Below are 17,433 nucleotides of genomic sequence, written 5' to 3'. Positions count from 1 at the left end.
ACACTTGATTCCTTTACATTGAAACTCAGTGCCATGTTCATTAGCATACACGTGTGCCATCAGTAACCAAATTATTAAGGCTTACCTGCAGACTGTTGAAAATAACAAAGAGGACCAACATCCAGAAGTGTCTGTAAGCCATGTGCAGGCCTCCCCAAAGCCATGTCAAAGAAATCAGGGCAAAGAGGTATAAAACCAGAGGAATTTCTAGAAATCATAAAAAAAAAAGGAGAAAAAGAAAACGTGAGCTTCAGAATACTGAGTAGTCACAAATATACACAAAATTATTTTTGGCTCCTTTCTTGTGATACTCTCTAAGCCTAAGTGCCCATTTTGAAAGAACAACCTTGGAAATCCCATTCTTATGCCAGAGAAGAGCAGGCACATTGCTGAGTCCACATTCTTTCTGTTTTACTGGTCGGCAGGGGGATGGGTTAGAATGAGAACTGTTCCTCTCCTCGACTGCCACCTGCTGGACTGTACTAGAAGTGCCACAAACAACTGCGAAGGTGCAATCACTTTGTCACCCCAGGTAAATCTTAAAAGATCGCTCCACTAGAAAATGGCAGGCAGATAGACATCAGCGTGCTCCCGAAATTTGCATAGTCCAATTTGACATTTTAAAACAGAGATGATATAAAAACTTGTTTGTATGTGATGGAAAAGTATTTACTCATCTCTTTTGTTCTGACTGAGAAGACACCAAACTTCATAACTAGAGATAAACTGACATATTCAATACTGTCAACACTAAATTTATTCTACCCATCATTTTCTCATGCAATTTGTTTCAATAGTTTTCAGAACAGATTTCTTCAGGGCCAACGGACTACATTACCCTTCCCACTTGTTTTTGATATTTGGGTTTTAGAATAATAACCTTAAAGAGGGGATCTTAATTTTAAAATAACAAGCTATGTAAGAGTTAGAAAGAGAATCAGATCTTAGCAGCTGCAGAGAAACACATTTTCAAGTTGTTGAAAGATGTCAGTCTGGACCACACCACTGACAACTCTCATGACAGACCTGAATGTTCATTACTCACCATCATCAATTAACACCTAAAATCCACATACACTGGAGGAAATTTGAACAATTCAATACAACTACAGTAATTTAAAATTTTTATTTTATTTTGAAACAATCTCAAACTTACAGAAGAGTTGCAAGTACAGTATGACAACAAAGCTTTTTTTCCTGAACTATTTGAAAGTTGCCAGCCTGATCTCCCATCCCCCTCTGTAATACTTTAATGTGTATTTTCTACAAAGACATTGTGCTACATAAACACAATACAAATCAAATCAGGAAATTACTGCTGAGACCCCATTCAGTATCTGTCAATTACCCCGGTAGTTTCCTTTGTAGCAGAAGGATCTGGTAGACAGGTTTCTGTAGTTTCCTTTAATCCCAACCAGTTCCCCTGTGTGTCCTTGGTTTGCATGACACTGACATTTTGAAGATTACCAGCCAGTTCTTCATGTAGAGTATCCTCAAATTTGAGTTTGTCTAAGGTTTTCTTGTGATTCAGATTATAATCTTTGTCAGAAATTATAGAAGTGATGCTGGGTTCTTTTTAGAGCATTTTATTGGGTGGCACAAGAACTCAATTTGTCCCATTACTTAGGATACTCCTTGTTTTATTGGCTCCAAAGGATGTTTCCAGCTCATCTTGTACTTTCCCTCCTGCCTCAGTCCTGGTTTCTTTTAGAGAAGAATGCTATTTAGAAACCAAGATCTAGGGTTAAGTACACTCATTGCTATTGGGGTGTTCCAGCTTCTAAGCCCTTTCAGTAGACAGAGCTCAAGAATACATGCAGCTTTTCTTCTCTGGCTGCCTGAGGGTCAGCTGCCACCACGAATGACATAGTAACTATCCAGACCAGGAAGTTCATGACCAATAGGCTACTTCAACAGAAACAAATGGTCACAACATCCTTCACCCTGGGAAGGCAATGGTACCTAAGACAGAAATGTGGGAAAAAATAGCCAAAATGTACAAGACCACCAGATGTCATCTTTGTATTTGGATTCAGAACCCATTTTGGTGGTGGCAAGACCACTGGCTTTGGCATGATTTATGATTCCTTGGATTGCACTAAGAAAAATGAACCCAAACATAGACATGCAAGAGATATGGCCTCTATGAGAAGAAAAAGGCCTCAAGAAAACAGTGAAAGGAACGCAAAAACAGAATGAAGAAAAGTTAGGGAACTGCAAAGGCCAATGTTGGTGCTGGCAAAAAGTGAGGTGGAGACTGGACGACAGAAGGAGTGAAGATTCGTCAGTGACTTCATCTGTGGTGATTGAGCTGAGTTTCATAAGAGGAGTGCTAAACTAAGAACTTAAAAAAAAAAAAAGAATATATGTATGTACACATGTGCATACACACACAAACACATGTTTACATCTATATTTCTCTATATAATGAAAGTCATTACTTCGAACCAATACTACAGTTCCAAATCCAACACAACAGGGTTCATTATGATTTTCTCCCTTTTCATTTTTGTAAGTCCCTTCTCTGTTAAGAAGTCTACATATTTAAGGGGAGGCCAGTTAGCTCAGTTGGTTAGAGCACAATGCTCTTAACAAGGTTGCTGGGTTGATCTCCACATGGGCCACTGTGAGCTGCGCCCTCCACAACTGGATCTAAACAACTACTTGACTTGGAGCTGATGGGTCCTGGAAAAACACACTTAAATAAATAAAAAAGTTAAAAAAGAAGAGTCTATTTATTTAATATTATTCTTAACATGTTTACCTATTTGATCAACTGCCCTATTTGATTGTTTAACCAGTCTCTCATTGCTGTCATCCCTCCCCTTGCACTGATGGCCTCGCAAATGCACTCGGCTTCTAACACCTCATGCTAGGCTGCACCCCACCCCTCACATGGATGCCCTCCTCACAATGATTGGGGTCTGACACTCCATGTTTGCACACCTTCCTGTGCATTCATACCCTGCTCTGTACCAACTTATGGCATTACGATGGAATTGATTGGGAAAGGAAAGGAAAGAACAAGAAGAGAAAGGAAAAAAAAAAGGAAGTGGGAAAGGAAGAGGAAGAAGGAACCTGAGAAATATTTTTGTTTTTTGAGAAGAAAAAAGGCTTTACAAGGAGACTATGCTGGTATCTTGTCAGATATATTCTTCGTAGAAAAATATAAAATTGAGTTGTTATAACTGCACAGACAAAAGAAGAATAATATAAGATACAGTTTATACAGAAGAATAATTCCTTTGTCATTAATGCCTTACAGTTGGACAGGTGAGAATATTATATTGATTTATGTTGTTATAAAAGTTCATTTTTGTTTAATGAAATCATACAATTTGATAAGAGTTCTGGCCTCATTTTCACTTCTGACAAGATATTCTAATATTTAAGAAACTGCCTAAACTCTGCTTGTGAAAATTTTCAAAGATTAGGTATGAAGTCTGGCAATGACATTCCTTGACCCCACTGTGTAAGTACAGGATTCTATTTATGGCTCTGTGCAGAGTACAAAAGGACATGCATATTTTGCAGGAACGAGTATGCACCAAATTTTCAAAAATTGGGCTGCATGTTCCTCTGAATGCCTAGAGCCAAACAAGTGCTGTGTGTTGACAAATCTCAGCAGCGAAGCCAAGAGAACATGCCAGGACTGACTAGAAACACCCATGGTCCATGTTTTTTTGGAACTCTGTAGGAAAGTGTGGTAGCTTGGCACCCCAGATCAGAAACTCTGAAAAGAAGAAAGCCAGTCATAACTAGCTCGGTATACTGAACCACAGATCCCAGGGCTGGTTTTCCAGCCGTTCGACAATGATTAAGACACAATTTCATATGGAAGAAACACATTCAGACACACATCTGGATATTGTGGGCCTGAAGTTTATAGAACTTGAATATGCTTTTTAAAAAATAAAAATCAGAAAAGCACAATTAGGTATAAGATCTTGAAAGGGGCCCAGGCAAGTAAGAGGCCCTGAAACTTAAGTTTCATCAGCTTTATGGTTAATCCACCTGAGGAGGTACTTTTCACTCTCTTTGGGACCTAGAGTAACAATGACCAAAAGGGGAAGGGGTGTTGGGAGTGGGTGACAGTGATGAAAGTGGGAGGGGACGTGTTATTAACAGCTACTACGCATTCCATTTGGCAAACTGGAAATTAGCGCTCCATTTAATGTAAATTATTTCAGTTTCATATTTCCTAAGCTGACATTTCACATTGGGTAAATTACTAGTAACCTTTCTGTTGTCTATATAAGTCAGTGCTTACCAAAGCAGGCATTTATAGTTGGCAATGTTAGAAACTTACGTTTAAGGGTGAATTTGTTAACAGGAAACAGAATCATTTCAATGTTCTCAATAAAAGGCAGCCTTAAAAACACAGTATTGAGCCCAAGGAATAATGATATCTATAAAAAAGACTATGCTATCCAATATATATAAAGAACTACTACCATTCAACAGCAAAAACCCAAACATCCCAATTTAAAACCGGGCAAAGATTTGAATAGACATTTCTCCAAAGAAGACATACAAATGGCCAATGAGTCCATGAAAAGATGCTCAACATCACTACTCATCAGGGAAATGCAAATCAAAACCACAATGAGACACCACTTCATACCTACTAGGATGGCTATTGTCAAAAAACCAGAAAATTACAAATGTTGGAAAAGATGTGGAGAGAGCAGAACCCTTGTGCATTGCTGTTGGGGATGTAATATGGTACAGTTGCTGTGAAAAAGAGTTTGGTGATACTTCAAAAAGCTAAACAAAATTATCACGTGATCTGGCAATTCCACTTCTAGATATATACTCAAAACAGTTGAAATCAGAGATTCCAACGGAGACCTGTACACTCATGTTCATGGCAGCATTATTCACAGTAGCCAAAAGGTGAAAACAATCTAGTGTCCATAACGGAACGTGGATATTTATGGAACAATGGAATATTACCCAGCCTTAAAAAGGAATGAAGTTCTGACACTTGCTGCAACATGGATGAATATTGAAGACATTAAGTAAACCAGGCCAGACACAAAAGGACAAATATTGCATGATTCCACTTATACGAGGTGGCTCGAATAGGCAAATTCATAGAGCCAGAAAATAGAAGCGAGGTCAGCAGGGGCTGTGAGGTGGGGGGAACAGGGAGTTATTGTTTAATGTGTAGAGAGAGTGTGTTTGGGAAGATGCAAAAGTCCTGAAAATGAACAGAGGTGATGGTTGCACAACGTTGTGAATGCACTTAATGTCACTGAATTGTGCACTTGAAAATCACTAAAATGGTAAATTGTATATTGTGCATATTTTCCTATAATTAAAAAGAAAAACAAAAGTGTGAAAAAAGGCAGACTTGTGTCAAGATGAAGTTCTACCGGAAGAAAAAAAAAAAAAATAAAATCTTCGAAGTACTTAATTTAGCAAGGAATCACTAATGTGAAATTACTTAAAATTAGTGAAAAGTCAATAATGTGAAAAATAAAGTAGTTTGAAAAAAGGAAATTGTGAAAGAAATTGTGGAAAGGGAAAAAAAAAACAGCAAATGGATGTATCATTTAGTACTACTGTCATTAAGTAAGTCTATTTACAGGAGTTAGTAAATTCCACTGAGAATACATAAAATCTATTTTTTAGTAGAAAATAGGATTTCAATGAATTTAATTGCCATTTTTTATGAAAGTATGGTGCTGTATTATCTCTTTTCTTTGTAATTGCAGCTTTGGCGTTTATTGCTATGCACCAGTGACAACAATGATGGCTTTATTATGGAAATCACATCTCATTTACATGAGACTGAAATTTATTCTGTGTTTACACTCTTCTAAAGTACTTGTTTTAATTTTACCTCGCTAACCTTTTGCTTCTAACAATTTGGATGTGCTACTAAAACACTCATCAACGTGAAAAAGGAATACAACTGTGAAATAATGTGGATTTAAGATATTTATGGAACTATATCCAACAATATGCATGTATTTTTTTAATTAGAAAAAAACGGTAATTAAAAGAAAGATATCAGAAGGCCTTATGTCTAAAATATGGCTTTGTTCTAAAATTAATAGATACTTGGAGGCAGACATTTCATTGCTCTGACCCATTTCTTGGTGAGAAAACACTGTGTTCTTGAGCTTTCTTAACAAGGTTTCACACTAATCCCACAATGCATAGTCACCTACCAGTCTTCTTGCAAATAAACCTAATATAGAAGAAGACAACAGGGCACATATTTCACAGAACTGCCAAATCAGCATTACGGTATTGTGGGTGGAAAAGATAAAAAAATTATGGACTAGATATGCAAATTGTTCAAAGAAACACTCCATACTTCATTTGGGTAGCTTTCGGTCCTAATCTTTGTTCACTAGTCCTATATTTGGTTACAAATTTCGAATTTCCTCTTTGTGTCCGTACTTCAAACACATTCCCCAAGAGAGTTCTTTAAAATCCATTTGGATAGGGGAACCCACTTAAGTCCTGTGGCTCCTATCTCCAGATACAGTTGCAAATGTTTTCTGTAGCAGGCTAGACTGTGTATCTGAACTCTCCATTATGAACTCTTCACTGGACTTAGCCACCCTTACTAAGTTCAAAATTTCTAGTTATCTTCTTTCAATGACCACGTTAGGGCCACAATTTCCAAATATTCATCTCCATCTCTTCTCAGTTCCAGACCTCCAAGCCTGGAGGTCCTCAAAACATCTCAAACTCAGTTTATATAAAGCTGAATTTAGTCTCCTTCCTCTCAAGCTTTCTCTTCTTTCTGAGTACTAGTACCACCAGCTACAGGAATGTACCCCATCACTGAATTTTCATCATATGCTGTACCAAACGGGGTGGGGGTGGGGAACTATGCACATAAACCAGTCAGCACAGAGCCTGGGACAAAGCACGTGCTCACTAAGCCTCACCTGCTATCACCCTCAGTCCTTACCATCATTACTTTAGTCAAGTCAGGGCAACAGTGCATGGCTTTAGATAGCCCCCTCTTGCATATGTGAAGTGCCAAAAGACCATGTAATAAAGAAATGTTTAACTTCTTTTGTACCTGAATTTCTTAAACTTATTTGACTACAGCACCCTTCTGTTTACCTGACATAATCTGAAGGTCACACTTGGAGGAAGGTTGTTTTCAGTGTACAGACTCTAAGTCTCATCACATCTAAACTGTCTCAAAACTTCCTGACAAACCTGTTTTAAATGGACTTCTCAGTGTCTTCTATTCCCTTCCCTCTCCTTGTGATATTTTCTATCTTATTCTATTCTATTCTATTCTATTCTATACTATACTATTCTATTCTATTCTATTCTATTCTATCCCACCCCACCCCACCCCACCTTACCCTACCCTACCCTACGCTAGCCTATGCTATCCTATTCTATTCTTTTTCTATTCTATACCATCACATCCCATCCTGTTCCACTTAAAATGCTGGCAATGAGACTCACCATTATGTTGGGGCCTACAATTTGTAAATCTCTGATCTAGAAGATAATTTAAATAGGCTTTTGTAGGTTATCTTAATTCTATCTACATTGTAGACATAAAGTGGGTACAGCAAACATAACTATAGTTGTGGCTTACACCTACTACCTTCTTACATGGATTTACCCTGACCCTTACTGATACATGAAGGAGGTAAGCCTAATTTGGAAGGATGTGTCCAGGTGAGATACTGGATCTGAAGGCAGAGAAGAGAGTCAATAGTGGCCTACAGTATAGTTTCCAGGGGAATGTGAGCAAATTCTCAGGGGAGTCTCAAAGTCTGCTGAGAACCTAAATAGCAGTCCTTTGTCAATGGCTGACTTAGGGCTTTCCTGGATGCTGAAGGGCAGTCCAGTGTCAGGCCTACGTTGAGTGTGATTTATTGGGACTGAAAAAAAAAATGATACAAGCCTAGAATTATGGTCTCGTCGTGTAAAAGCTATATATAATTTTCAATTTGCAGGCTATAATTTTGAATCTAAGGAGAATAATCAAGTTAGATGAGACATACCCACATGGACCTTGCATGAACTGTTATTAGAGTAATTCCATTTGAACCATGTACTTCAAAGTTGCCAGATGCTATCATACTGGGGGTGGGGAGGTCAAAGAGGTCTGTGATTCTTAAGGAAAAGGTTAAATGGTCTGTTTTCTTCTTGTGAGGAATCATGTCTTGGAACTCGGGGAAGGAAAATTATCATTTGGGTTCACAGGCAACAGAGTAATTTTCTACACATTTTATAAATGTGTCATAAAAATGACATTATGACAAAAGTTTTCAGACGATCAGAGTGCTAAACCAAACATGAAGTCAACTAACTGACAATTGAGGACTGGCTTAACCTAGTTTTCTAACTACATTACCAGTTACTCAGCCATTAAATGTTCAAAACACTCACCTCCAGGCATGCTCAAGGACTTAGTAGCTCCCAATACACTCAGCGTTTATAATACAATGAAAACGTACAAGGCATCTTTCAATCTGCCGACATCTATATTTTGAATCTTACTAGATGGCCTCATAATTTTGGGAAATTGGGTTACTATGTATTTGGCCATGAATAGCCAGTCATGTTTTAAAGAGTTTGATAGGACATTGCACTGTAGTCATTAAGATTTAATAGGCTCAAATTCAACAATGAAGTCTTGAGTCAATTCTGACACAATTATCTCAAAAAAATTAACACTAAAGATAACCCTATGTGTGTAAGAAAATATTTTTATAGTGTGTTAGGAATATGTTAATTCCTACAACTGTTTTCTGGTAGACCCTCAATCCTCAATCTGGATAAATACCAGCTGACCTGAATGCTTTTCTTTTTTATTTGGTTCTCTAGCCATCACATTACAAAACTTGGTAACACCAATTTAAAATTTTATTTTTGTTTTGGATTTCCTTTCCCATGTCAGTATTCTAAAATACCTACTTTAGTTAAATCCTTTGGTTCCTCTCTATCAATGTCATTTAACTGCATATTTTCTCCCAACAGCTACCAGATTATCAGCACACTGCCTGGTCTTAAAAATAATATTATGTGTATATTCCCAAAAGCTTTGGGGATATTATTGACTCTCTGCTGTTAAATAACTATATTTGTAAAGAGAGACAATTAATACCAAACCCACCTACAGAGATGTGTTCAAGCACATACAACAATAACAGACCACAAAGACCACTTAAACAACAGCACAGTACCCACAAGTGTGGCAGGGATTTTTATGTCTGTAGGAATAAACTAGTATCTTAGTGCTCATTCTTACTAACAACCGTGGACCACGCCTTTATCGAGAAAAGAAAGAGCAACCATTGTGTTAAGAAAGAAAGGCAATCCCCAGATTGAATGCCATGTGTGTGATCTAGAGAGAAGGAGGCTGTCCAAAAAAAAAATAAATAAATAACATCTATATTGAAAATATTTGTATATTAGTGATTTGTATCCAATGATATACCTTTAAAATTTTCTTTCTGTATTTGTGGACCTCTGTATCTGTGGACCTTAAAATTTGTGAAATTTTGATTCCAACTCTTTTTCTCCTTTCACCTGGAGTTAGAACTGTTCATGGTTAGACTGTTTCACAGGTGTCAAATGACAGTAGCAAATGTAAGGTAGACACCACAGTTTATTTTTGCCCTAGGCTCAAAACTCTGTTTCCAGTCCTTTCTTTCCTCCTTCCTTCCTTTTCTTCCTTCCTTCCTTCCTTCATTCCTTTCAAGTAAGAGCAGTGGAATTTTATTTAACTCTAGGTACAATGGGTTTGGCATTACCATGTTTCCCCGAAAATAAGACCTAGCTGGACGATCAGCTCTAATGCGTCTTTTGGAGCAAAAATTAATATAAGACCTGGACTTATTTTATTATAAGACCAGGTATAATATAATATAATACAATACAATACAATATAATATAATACCGGGTCTTATGTAAGACCAGGTCTTATATTAATTTTTGTTCCAAAAGACGCATTACAGCTGATGGTCCAGCTAGGTTTTATTTTCGGGGAAACACAGTAGTAGGTAAGACTAATGAATGAGCAGCCGTATAGGCTTTTAGTCACTGTGCTTCCCAAGCCCTACCCCCCAAATGGAGCTATTTTCACTATTCAATTCCATCTTTAATATGCTAGACAGATCATGTTACATTTTGTTTATTGTTTGTTTGTTTCTTTTTTTAACCAGGTGAAGTTGATTCTGTGATCAAGTTTATGAAACACATTTGTAAAAAAAACATTTTTTTTTTTTAATGGTGGCAAAGCTGCTTTACCATAACCATAGATTATGTATTTATTTGCAAATACTCTGGCATGGTGGGGGAGGGAGGACTTGATGGAGAGAAGGAAACCACCACATTTCTTGGAAACCGTATAATTAAATGAGGGTAAGGATCAAATATTGTTCATTTCAATTACTTGTTAATTTACAACCACACTGATTTACATTGTCTTTATAATACTATATGATAGGGCTTTAAACGGCTCTCAGACACTTTTAGTCTTTTCTATGACCCAATTTCTACTTCTTCCTTGAAGTTGATGCACTCTAATTAGAAATCATATCATTTGCTTTCCTGAAGGTTATTTATACTAAATTTAATAATTTGCTTCTGTAAAACTCAATTAAAAGAAAAAGATGTATTTTGAATATGGGACTTCAGCCAACTACTTTCTTATTTTTTTGAAAGCATGCATTGGGGGTGACTGAGTGAGATTTGTTCACTAAAAAAGGCAGAACAGTAGAGTGGTTGTGAATAACATGGACTTGAGCCAGATAACTTGAGGGCCATTTCTAGCTGTGCGATCTTGGTGAGTTACATAGCTGCTCTGAGGCACAATCTCCTCATCTATATAATAAGAATAGCATTAGCACCTCCCAAATAGGCGTTTGTAGATTCAGTGAGGACTTAATGGTTGAAATGCACAACACTTAGAACAGTTTTACATAAACTTTGGTTGTTGTTTTTTATTCAAAAAATATATTTCATTAGCAAGAATAAAAATGTATTAGCTAAAATGTGATAGGTAAAAGGATGAACTAGATATGGATTTTTTTCAAATATTATATATGTATATATACATATATACATACATACACTATAGTAAAAAGTAGAAGATAAATGTTAGAAGAAAGAGATCAGTTATATAATAATTCAAGGAAAGCAGCAATTATTTCCTGTTAATGGTATGGGGAGGTCTTTGTGAGGAAGAAGGAATTTCAGGTGGGCCCTGAAGATGAGCTGTATTTGAACATGTAAACTCTGAGTTTAAGGCAGTGGGAATAGCATAAAGGTAGGCAAAAAGGCAAATGCATAAATCAGTGTAAATTATTCCTTCTGATTGAAGTTAAAGGTCCATGAAGGTGAATCGTGAGAAGAATATTTGTAGCACAAGGTCATGAAGGCCTCCTGAGGGCCAGAGTAAGCAATACAGAATTATTTTATAGGAAATGGAGAGCCATTCAAAATTTCTGAGAAGAGGTATGGCCTAATCAAAACACAGCTTAATCTGGTAGGAAAGTAAATAGACTGGGGGAGAGAATGTTGGAGGCAGGGTACCAGTTAGGTCACTGCTGCCGAGGTCGAGTGAGAGATAATGCAGGCTTGAGGCAAGGGAATGGCAGAGGAGGGAGGGCCTCTTACAATGGAAAGAAGGGGATGGACACAAAAGTATTACAGGAATAGAACCTGCAGTAGTGCCCCTAGATCAGAAAACAATGAGAAACTTTAAAACTACAGAGATACTAGGACTTCACCACTGGAGATTCTAAATCAGTAAGCCTGCAGAGGCACTCATCAAAGCATAATTTCTGCAAGTGTGATTTTGATGATCAGTCAGGTTTGACAACCACTGACCTAAAAGTACTATGGAGTACTTTGGAGTAAAAGAAATTACACTGGCTTCAAGGTTAGGAAAATAAGAAAAGGATTAAGAAGAAGAAGGAAGAATAACACTGAAAGAATAACAATTGGGATAGGGAGAGGGGCAAAGTTGATGACAATTGATGACAATGTGCTTCCTGAGGACAAGATATTATTCTCAGGAAGAGGATAGAAAAGAAGAAGCTGAGAAGAGAAGTTGGGCTCGAGTTGATAGGTTTGAAAATTACCACTATGATTTGAAAAAGGCAAAGGCACATATACTGAAAAAACACACAGACTCAAGAGTTACGAGTCATAAGGAGAATGAGGTTTTGGCCTGGGATTTAGCAGGAAAATTAAAATAAGAAAGGATTATGTAAAACAAGTGAGGTAGACTATTTGAGGAAGGGTAGTGATTGATGCAGAAGGGTTTAAGGATAAAGACATGAGGAAAGAGATCAGTAGATTTGGTGTCCAAAATTACACGTGATGAATGAAAGAGAATAGGCAAGGTACTCTCAAAGCTTAGTAGTGAACATAAGGTAATGAGTAAATGAGGTAACTCATATAGATTTCTAGTCAAGAAGTTTGTTGATGAAGGAGAGAGACAGGGAAGTAACTTGATAAGATGGCAGCATTATTAGTAAGCTCTTTTAGGCAATGACAAGTGATGCATGTTTTTGAATGGAAGGGAAAGGCACAGAGAAGAGACAGATGTTTAAGACGTAAGGCAATTGTGGAAAATTGAATGAAACACATTCCAAGAGAAGGAAAAAATGATGAAGGGCACAACTGTGAAGACTGGCTCTGGTAAGAATGAGTAATTTATCTCCTTATCTAAAATGGGAGGAAAAGTGGTAGAGAAGGGAGACAACAAAGAGAAATCATTATATAAAAATAAGGAAAGTTGAGGGAGGTACATCAGGTTGTTTTCATAATTGTATAGAGAGTGAGAATAAAAGGTATTACACACAAGACTTAAGGGCAGTGGAATCTGTTTCAAAGATTACTTACGAAGCAATTAAAGATAATCGAAAGGATTTCTGAGAAGCAGAGATGAACCAGTTTAAATTTACTTAGAATAAATTAGTATCTATTACAGAGTAGTACTAATTGGCTGGTAAAGAGAAATGTATGGCATAGATAGGGCTCATAATTGGCATAATTGCTTAAGGAAGGGGCCAAGTTGGTGAGAAATCAAAGGACCTAGTTAAAATATCCTTGGAATGTCCAATCACAGGGTGGAGAGAAGGGAGGTCACAATGAGGATAAAGAACAAGTGGGAGTGAGGAACAAGGAGAGGAGGACAGAAAGAGGTGTGCTCAGTGAAAGATGTAGAGAAGGAAACAGTGACTCAGGAAGGGACGATATCATGGGAAATGATTTAAAAATAGAAGGAAGAAAAAAATTAATCAGGGACATAGTACCTTGAAATGCAGGAAGGAACAAAAATATTTTTGACATTTTATTAGTTGGAAGGAGTGGCCTCTTGCAAATCATTGTAAGGAAAGTGATCTTTTACGAGGCAAGCAATTTCTGTTATGATAAGGCAAGTGAAAGAGTACTTTTGTGTAAAGATCTTTACTTTTGATATGGTGCACTTTTCTTCTGAAAGGAAACAACACAAAAATGTCATTTTCTTTTATTCAACTTCTGAGTTTTATAATATGTAAAATATTAAGTATTGGGCGTTATGATCATAGGTATTAGGTCAAATATACATTTTTAAAGAAATTTGGAATGCAATTGCTAATTTCCCAGGTTATCTGTCCTGTCTGCATTTCCTATTTTTGTAGTCTTAGCAACGTAATTTTCCTTTATTTCTGGATCTTCTCTTTAATATTATACCACCTGATTAATTAAAATGTGATCAACGATTATTTTGTGACTGTATATTTTTTTAAAGAACTGTAGGCACTGAATCATAAATTGAAAGTGTCTGTAAATAATGAGAATGGCAATAAGTAATACATGGAAAAGGTTGCATACCAAGAATGGAATTTATACCTAAGAACTTGGCATTTGGCTGAGTAGAGAGAACCAAGGCATCTTGTAGGATCACTATGTAGACAGCAACAACGGTGGCTCATAGACCAGGTCAAGAGGGGAATATAGTGTTTTCAACGTCATAAACATGCCAACATAAAACGGCCTTAAAAAGTGATTTTTCAACTATCTAGTCGTGTTTTTCATACATTGTTTTGAAACTGACTGGGCAAATTTTAGAGAGACACATTTAAAAAAAGTCAGAAGTTGTATTTTCACCAGCCAAGAGTTAAATGGAAGACTTCAGTCATCCATTAAAAAAGAATGTGCTCTTAGTTTAAAGCAATAAACATGAATAATTATTTTTATGTAACTTTCAAAGGAGTAGAAAGTAATGCCTCATCAGTAATTTTTCCAGGATAAACAAAAAAGGATTTGACGGGTAGAAAGTCCTTTAAAAAGAATGGAGTATGCCAGGAAAATTAAAATTTTAAATTTTTATTAATTTGGAGAAAAACTGTCATGGAAAAATATGGGAAACTCACTTCGCCTATGTACAAAAACTATAAACAACTGGGAAAGTTTCATTGATTCTCTGGGTCAAACTGAGGCATGTCAATGTATGCGACATCAACAAGAGATAGCAACCTCATTGAAGGTCAAAGAGTGTACCTTGCACCCAGAGCAACGATGTACTGATGCTCTGTACTGGCTTTAAATGTGTATCATATTGTTCACGTCTTCTACTAACGCCCTACCGAAGCCTAGTCACGATGGGTCACAAGATGGAAATGACTTTCAATTCCATTCCCTCTCCTCCCTGACCATAAACTTGTTGATAAACTCAGCAAGTCAGAGTGAATCCAGTTATGTTATTTAAGTCCAGACTTATCAGAAATCATGTCACTTTTAGGCCAACGGCACTAGTTCAGCATGGCTGAAGAAGAGGGGATACCATGTTTCCCCCAAAATAAGACCTAGCTGGACAATCAGCTCTAAGTGTCTTTTGGAGCAAAAATTAATGTAAGACCCAGTCTTATTTTAATATAATACAGACCCAGTCTATAATATAATATAATACCGGGTATTATATTAATTTTTGGTCCAAAAGATGCATTAGAGCAGATTGTCTGGCTAGGTCTTATTTTCAGGGAAACACGGTATTTGGAGATAGGGATTTTGGAAGGTAATTAGGTCATGAGGGTCGAGCCCTTATGATGGGATGAGTACCCTTACAAGAAGAGACACAAAAGAACTAACACTCCTTACCTCCTGCCCTCTCTGTCTACCATGTGAGGACACAGCAAGAAGATGGACATCTGTAAGCCAGGAAGAGGGCTCTCATTAGGAACTGAATTGGCCAGCACCCAGACTGGGAGACTTCTCAGCCTGTAGAACTGTGAGGAGTGTGAATTTCAGTTGTTTAAGCCACCTAGTCTATGGTATTTTGTGGCAGCTCAAGCTGATTAATACACCAGGCATAATCATGAAGAAAGAAAGAGGGAGACATATTTGAGAGACATCTAAGAAGTATATAGGACAAAGGAGTTACATATCTGACTGGATTCTGAAGGAATCACGTGTTAAAAGAGTTATGCTAATAGAAACACCAACACATACTGCTTAGTATGTTCCAGAGCGCATACTAAAGACTTTATATGAATTAACATTTAATCATTCCTTCAAACATCTCTATAAAGTTAAGGATTATTATTGTGCCTGCACTATATGTAAGAATAATGAGGAAAACTAGGAATGTTTCAGTACTCTAAAAAGAGGGGGCAGTCTTTCCTGGAAATCAGAAGATGAAGGAATAACTTGCCAGCCCAGATCACTTCAAATTCTTTCTGGGGATAGGACTCTAATAACTACTTTTATAGAATTAGAGTTTTCTAGGTTTAATTTACTGTTTACATGTTATTGTTCCCAATGAAAGTTTTGATAGCAGCATGGCATTGGTGCTAGTAGTAATGGCAGCTCAGTCAGAGCTTGAGAGTCACCTGTGGTTCTAATTCCAACGACAAACTTGGCCACTTTTCTATGCCTCTCATGTCTTTGATTTTCTTATCTGAACATAGGAATCATAATACCTGTTTCATAGGATTCTTGTAAAAATAGAGATAATACATTCAAAACGGTTAGCACCGTGTCTGGCATATGGTGAGTCTGAGATGGTAGTGGTGATGATAATAATAGTTATGAATATCAGGGCCTAAGTATAATAAATTCACATCTGCCACTTATATGCATTCCAGCCCTTTATTTTTAATTCCAACCCCACCATATCCATGCTCTGTGCCCTCTGCCCACCTAGAAAACAAATGTAAATTGAATTTAACAGTTTAATACTGAAATAAAGTAAATAGAGAACTACCCTTGTCCTCATCGGTATTTAACGGAGACTAGGTGAAAGCCAGTTCACTGAGGTAAAGATGTTCAGGAAACTTGAGTTCTAAAAAGACCCAGCTCTATCACAAATTATCAGTCCCTTTGCTTCTTTGGTTACATGTGTAAATCAGGAGTTTAAACAGAAATTTAAGCTTTCTCTCAAATCTATGATTTTATTTTTATAAAAGTATTTTTAATGAAAGTATTGTTACACTACTTTTTATCTGGATATTTACATGTTAGGAAACTAACTCTTGATGTTAGTTTTTAATAAGCATTACCAAATCCCAAATGTTTTCCAAAACAATAATGAAGAAAACAATGAATTGACTGACTACACATCTACACATCATCTTTCAGTCTCAAAGATTTCTGATTTGAATCTTTGAAGAGTGCGGTCATAGATATGAATCTGAAAAGAGGATGAGAATCCACAATGTTTCTTAAATATTTTGGATTTTCCCCACCTCTACTGGCAAAATGTGGGAAGACTGAACTATGTTCACAAAGGTTTTCCAAGCTCAAGTGGAAGAGATTGTTCATTGTAAAATGAGAAGCTCTGGGATTTTCTTGGGTCCCTGGGTATTGTTTTTTTTCTTTTATTTTATTTTCAGCAATGGAACTGAGAGTAGACTGCAAATAAGCAGCTTACTGCCAAGGACATGTGAAACCTGTTATATTGGTAATTCTGGACCTGATTCAAGCACATACTGTTACTAGGTAAGATTACTTTTATTTCACTTTAGTGGAAGCCTCAATTTTGCCTTAGGGAAAAAAAATCATATTGTGTTTTTCCATTTATACTTATAAGAATATATGTTTCTGCAAGCAATTACATTTAAAATGACAATGACATATTTATAATTTTGATGTGAGAATAATAAGAATACTAGAACCAGAGTGTTTCAGCTATTGATTGCTACATAATAAACCACTACAGAACTTAGTGGCTTAAATTAAATTATTATTTCTCACAATCCTACAATTTGGGCTGGGCAGTTTTTCTCCTCTGTGTGGTACCGTGTTTCCCCGAAAATAAGACCTAGCTGGATAATCAGCTCTAATGCATCCTTTGGAGCAAAAATTAATATAAGACCTGGTCTTATTTTACTATAATATAAGACCGGGTCTTATAGAATACAATATAAGACCCGGTCTTATAGAATACAATATATAAGACCCGATCTTATATTAATATTTGCTGAAAAAGACACATTAGAG

General features: G+C 36.7%; 1 protein-coding gene across 1 annotated transcript in view; it reads right to left on the bottom strand.

Annotated features, from left to right (window-relative positions):
- Positions 1 to 17,433, bottom strand: part of ADGRV1 (adhesion G protein-coupled receptor V1) — a 503,549-nt gene that overhangs the window by 60,508 nt on the left and 425,608 nt on the right. The window contains exon 87 of the mRNA XM_033111093.1: positions 86 to 207. Coding sequence (XP_032966984.1) covers positions 86 to 207 — 122 coding nt within the window. The remainder of the gene's footprint in view (positions 1 to 85; positions 208 to 17,433) is intronic.

The sequence above is a fragment of the Rhinolophus ferrumequinum genome, chromosome 7 (genome assembly GCF_004115265.2).
Source record: "Rhinolophus ferrumequinum isolate MPI-CBG mRhiFer1 chromosome 7, mRhiFer1_v1.p, whole genome shotgun sequence".
NCBI lineage: Eukaryota > Metazoa > Chordata > Mammalia > Chiroptera > Rhinolophidae > Rhinolophus > Rhinolophus ferrumequinum.
The sequence above is the reverse complement of the archived record's forward strand: the minus strand, read 5'-3'. Positions and strand labels throughout refer to the sequence as shown.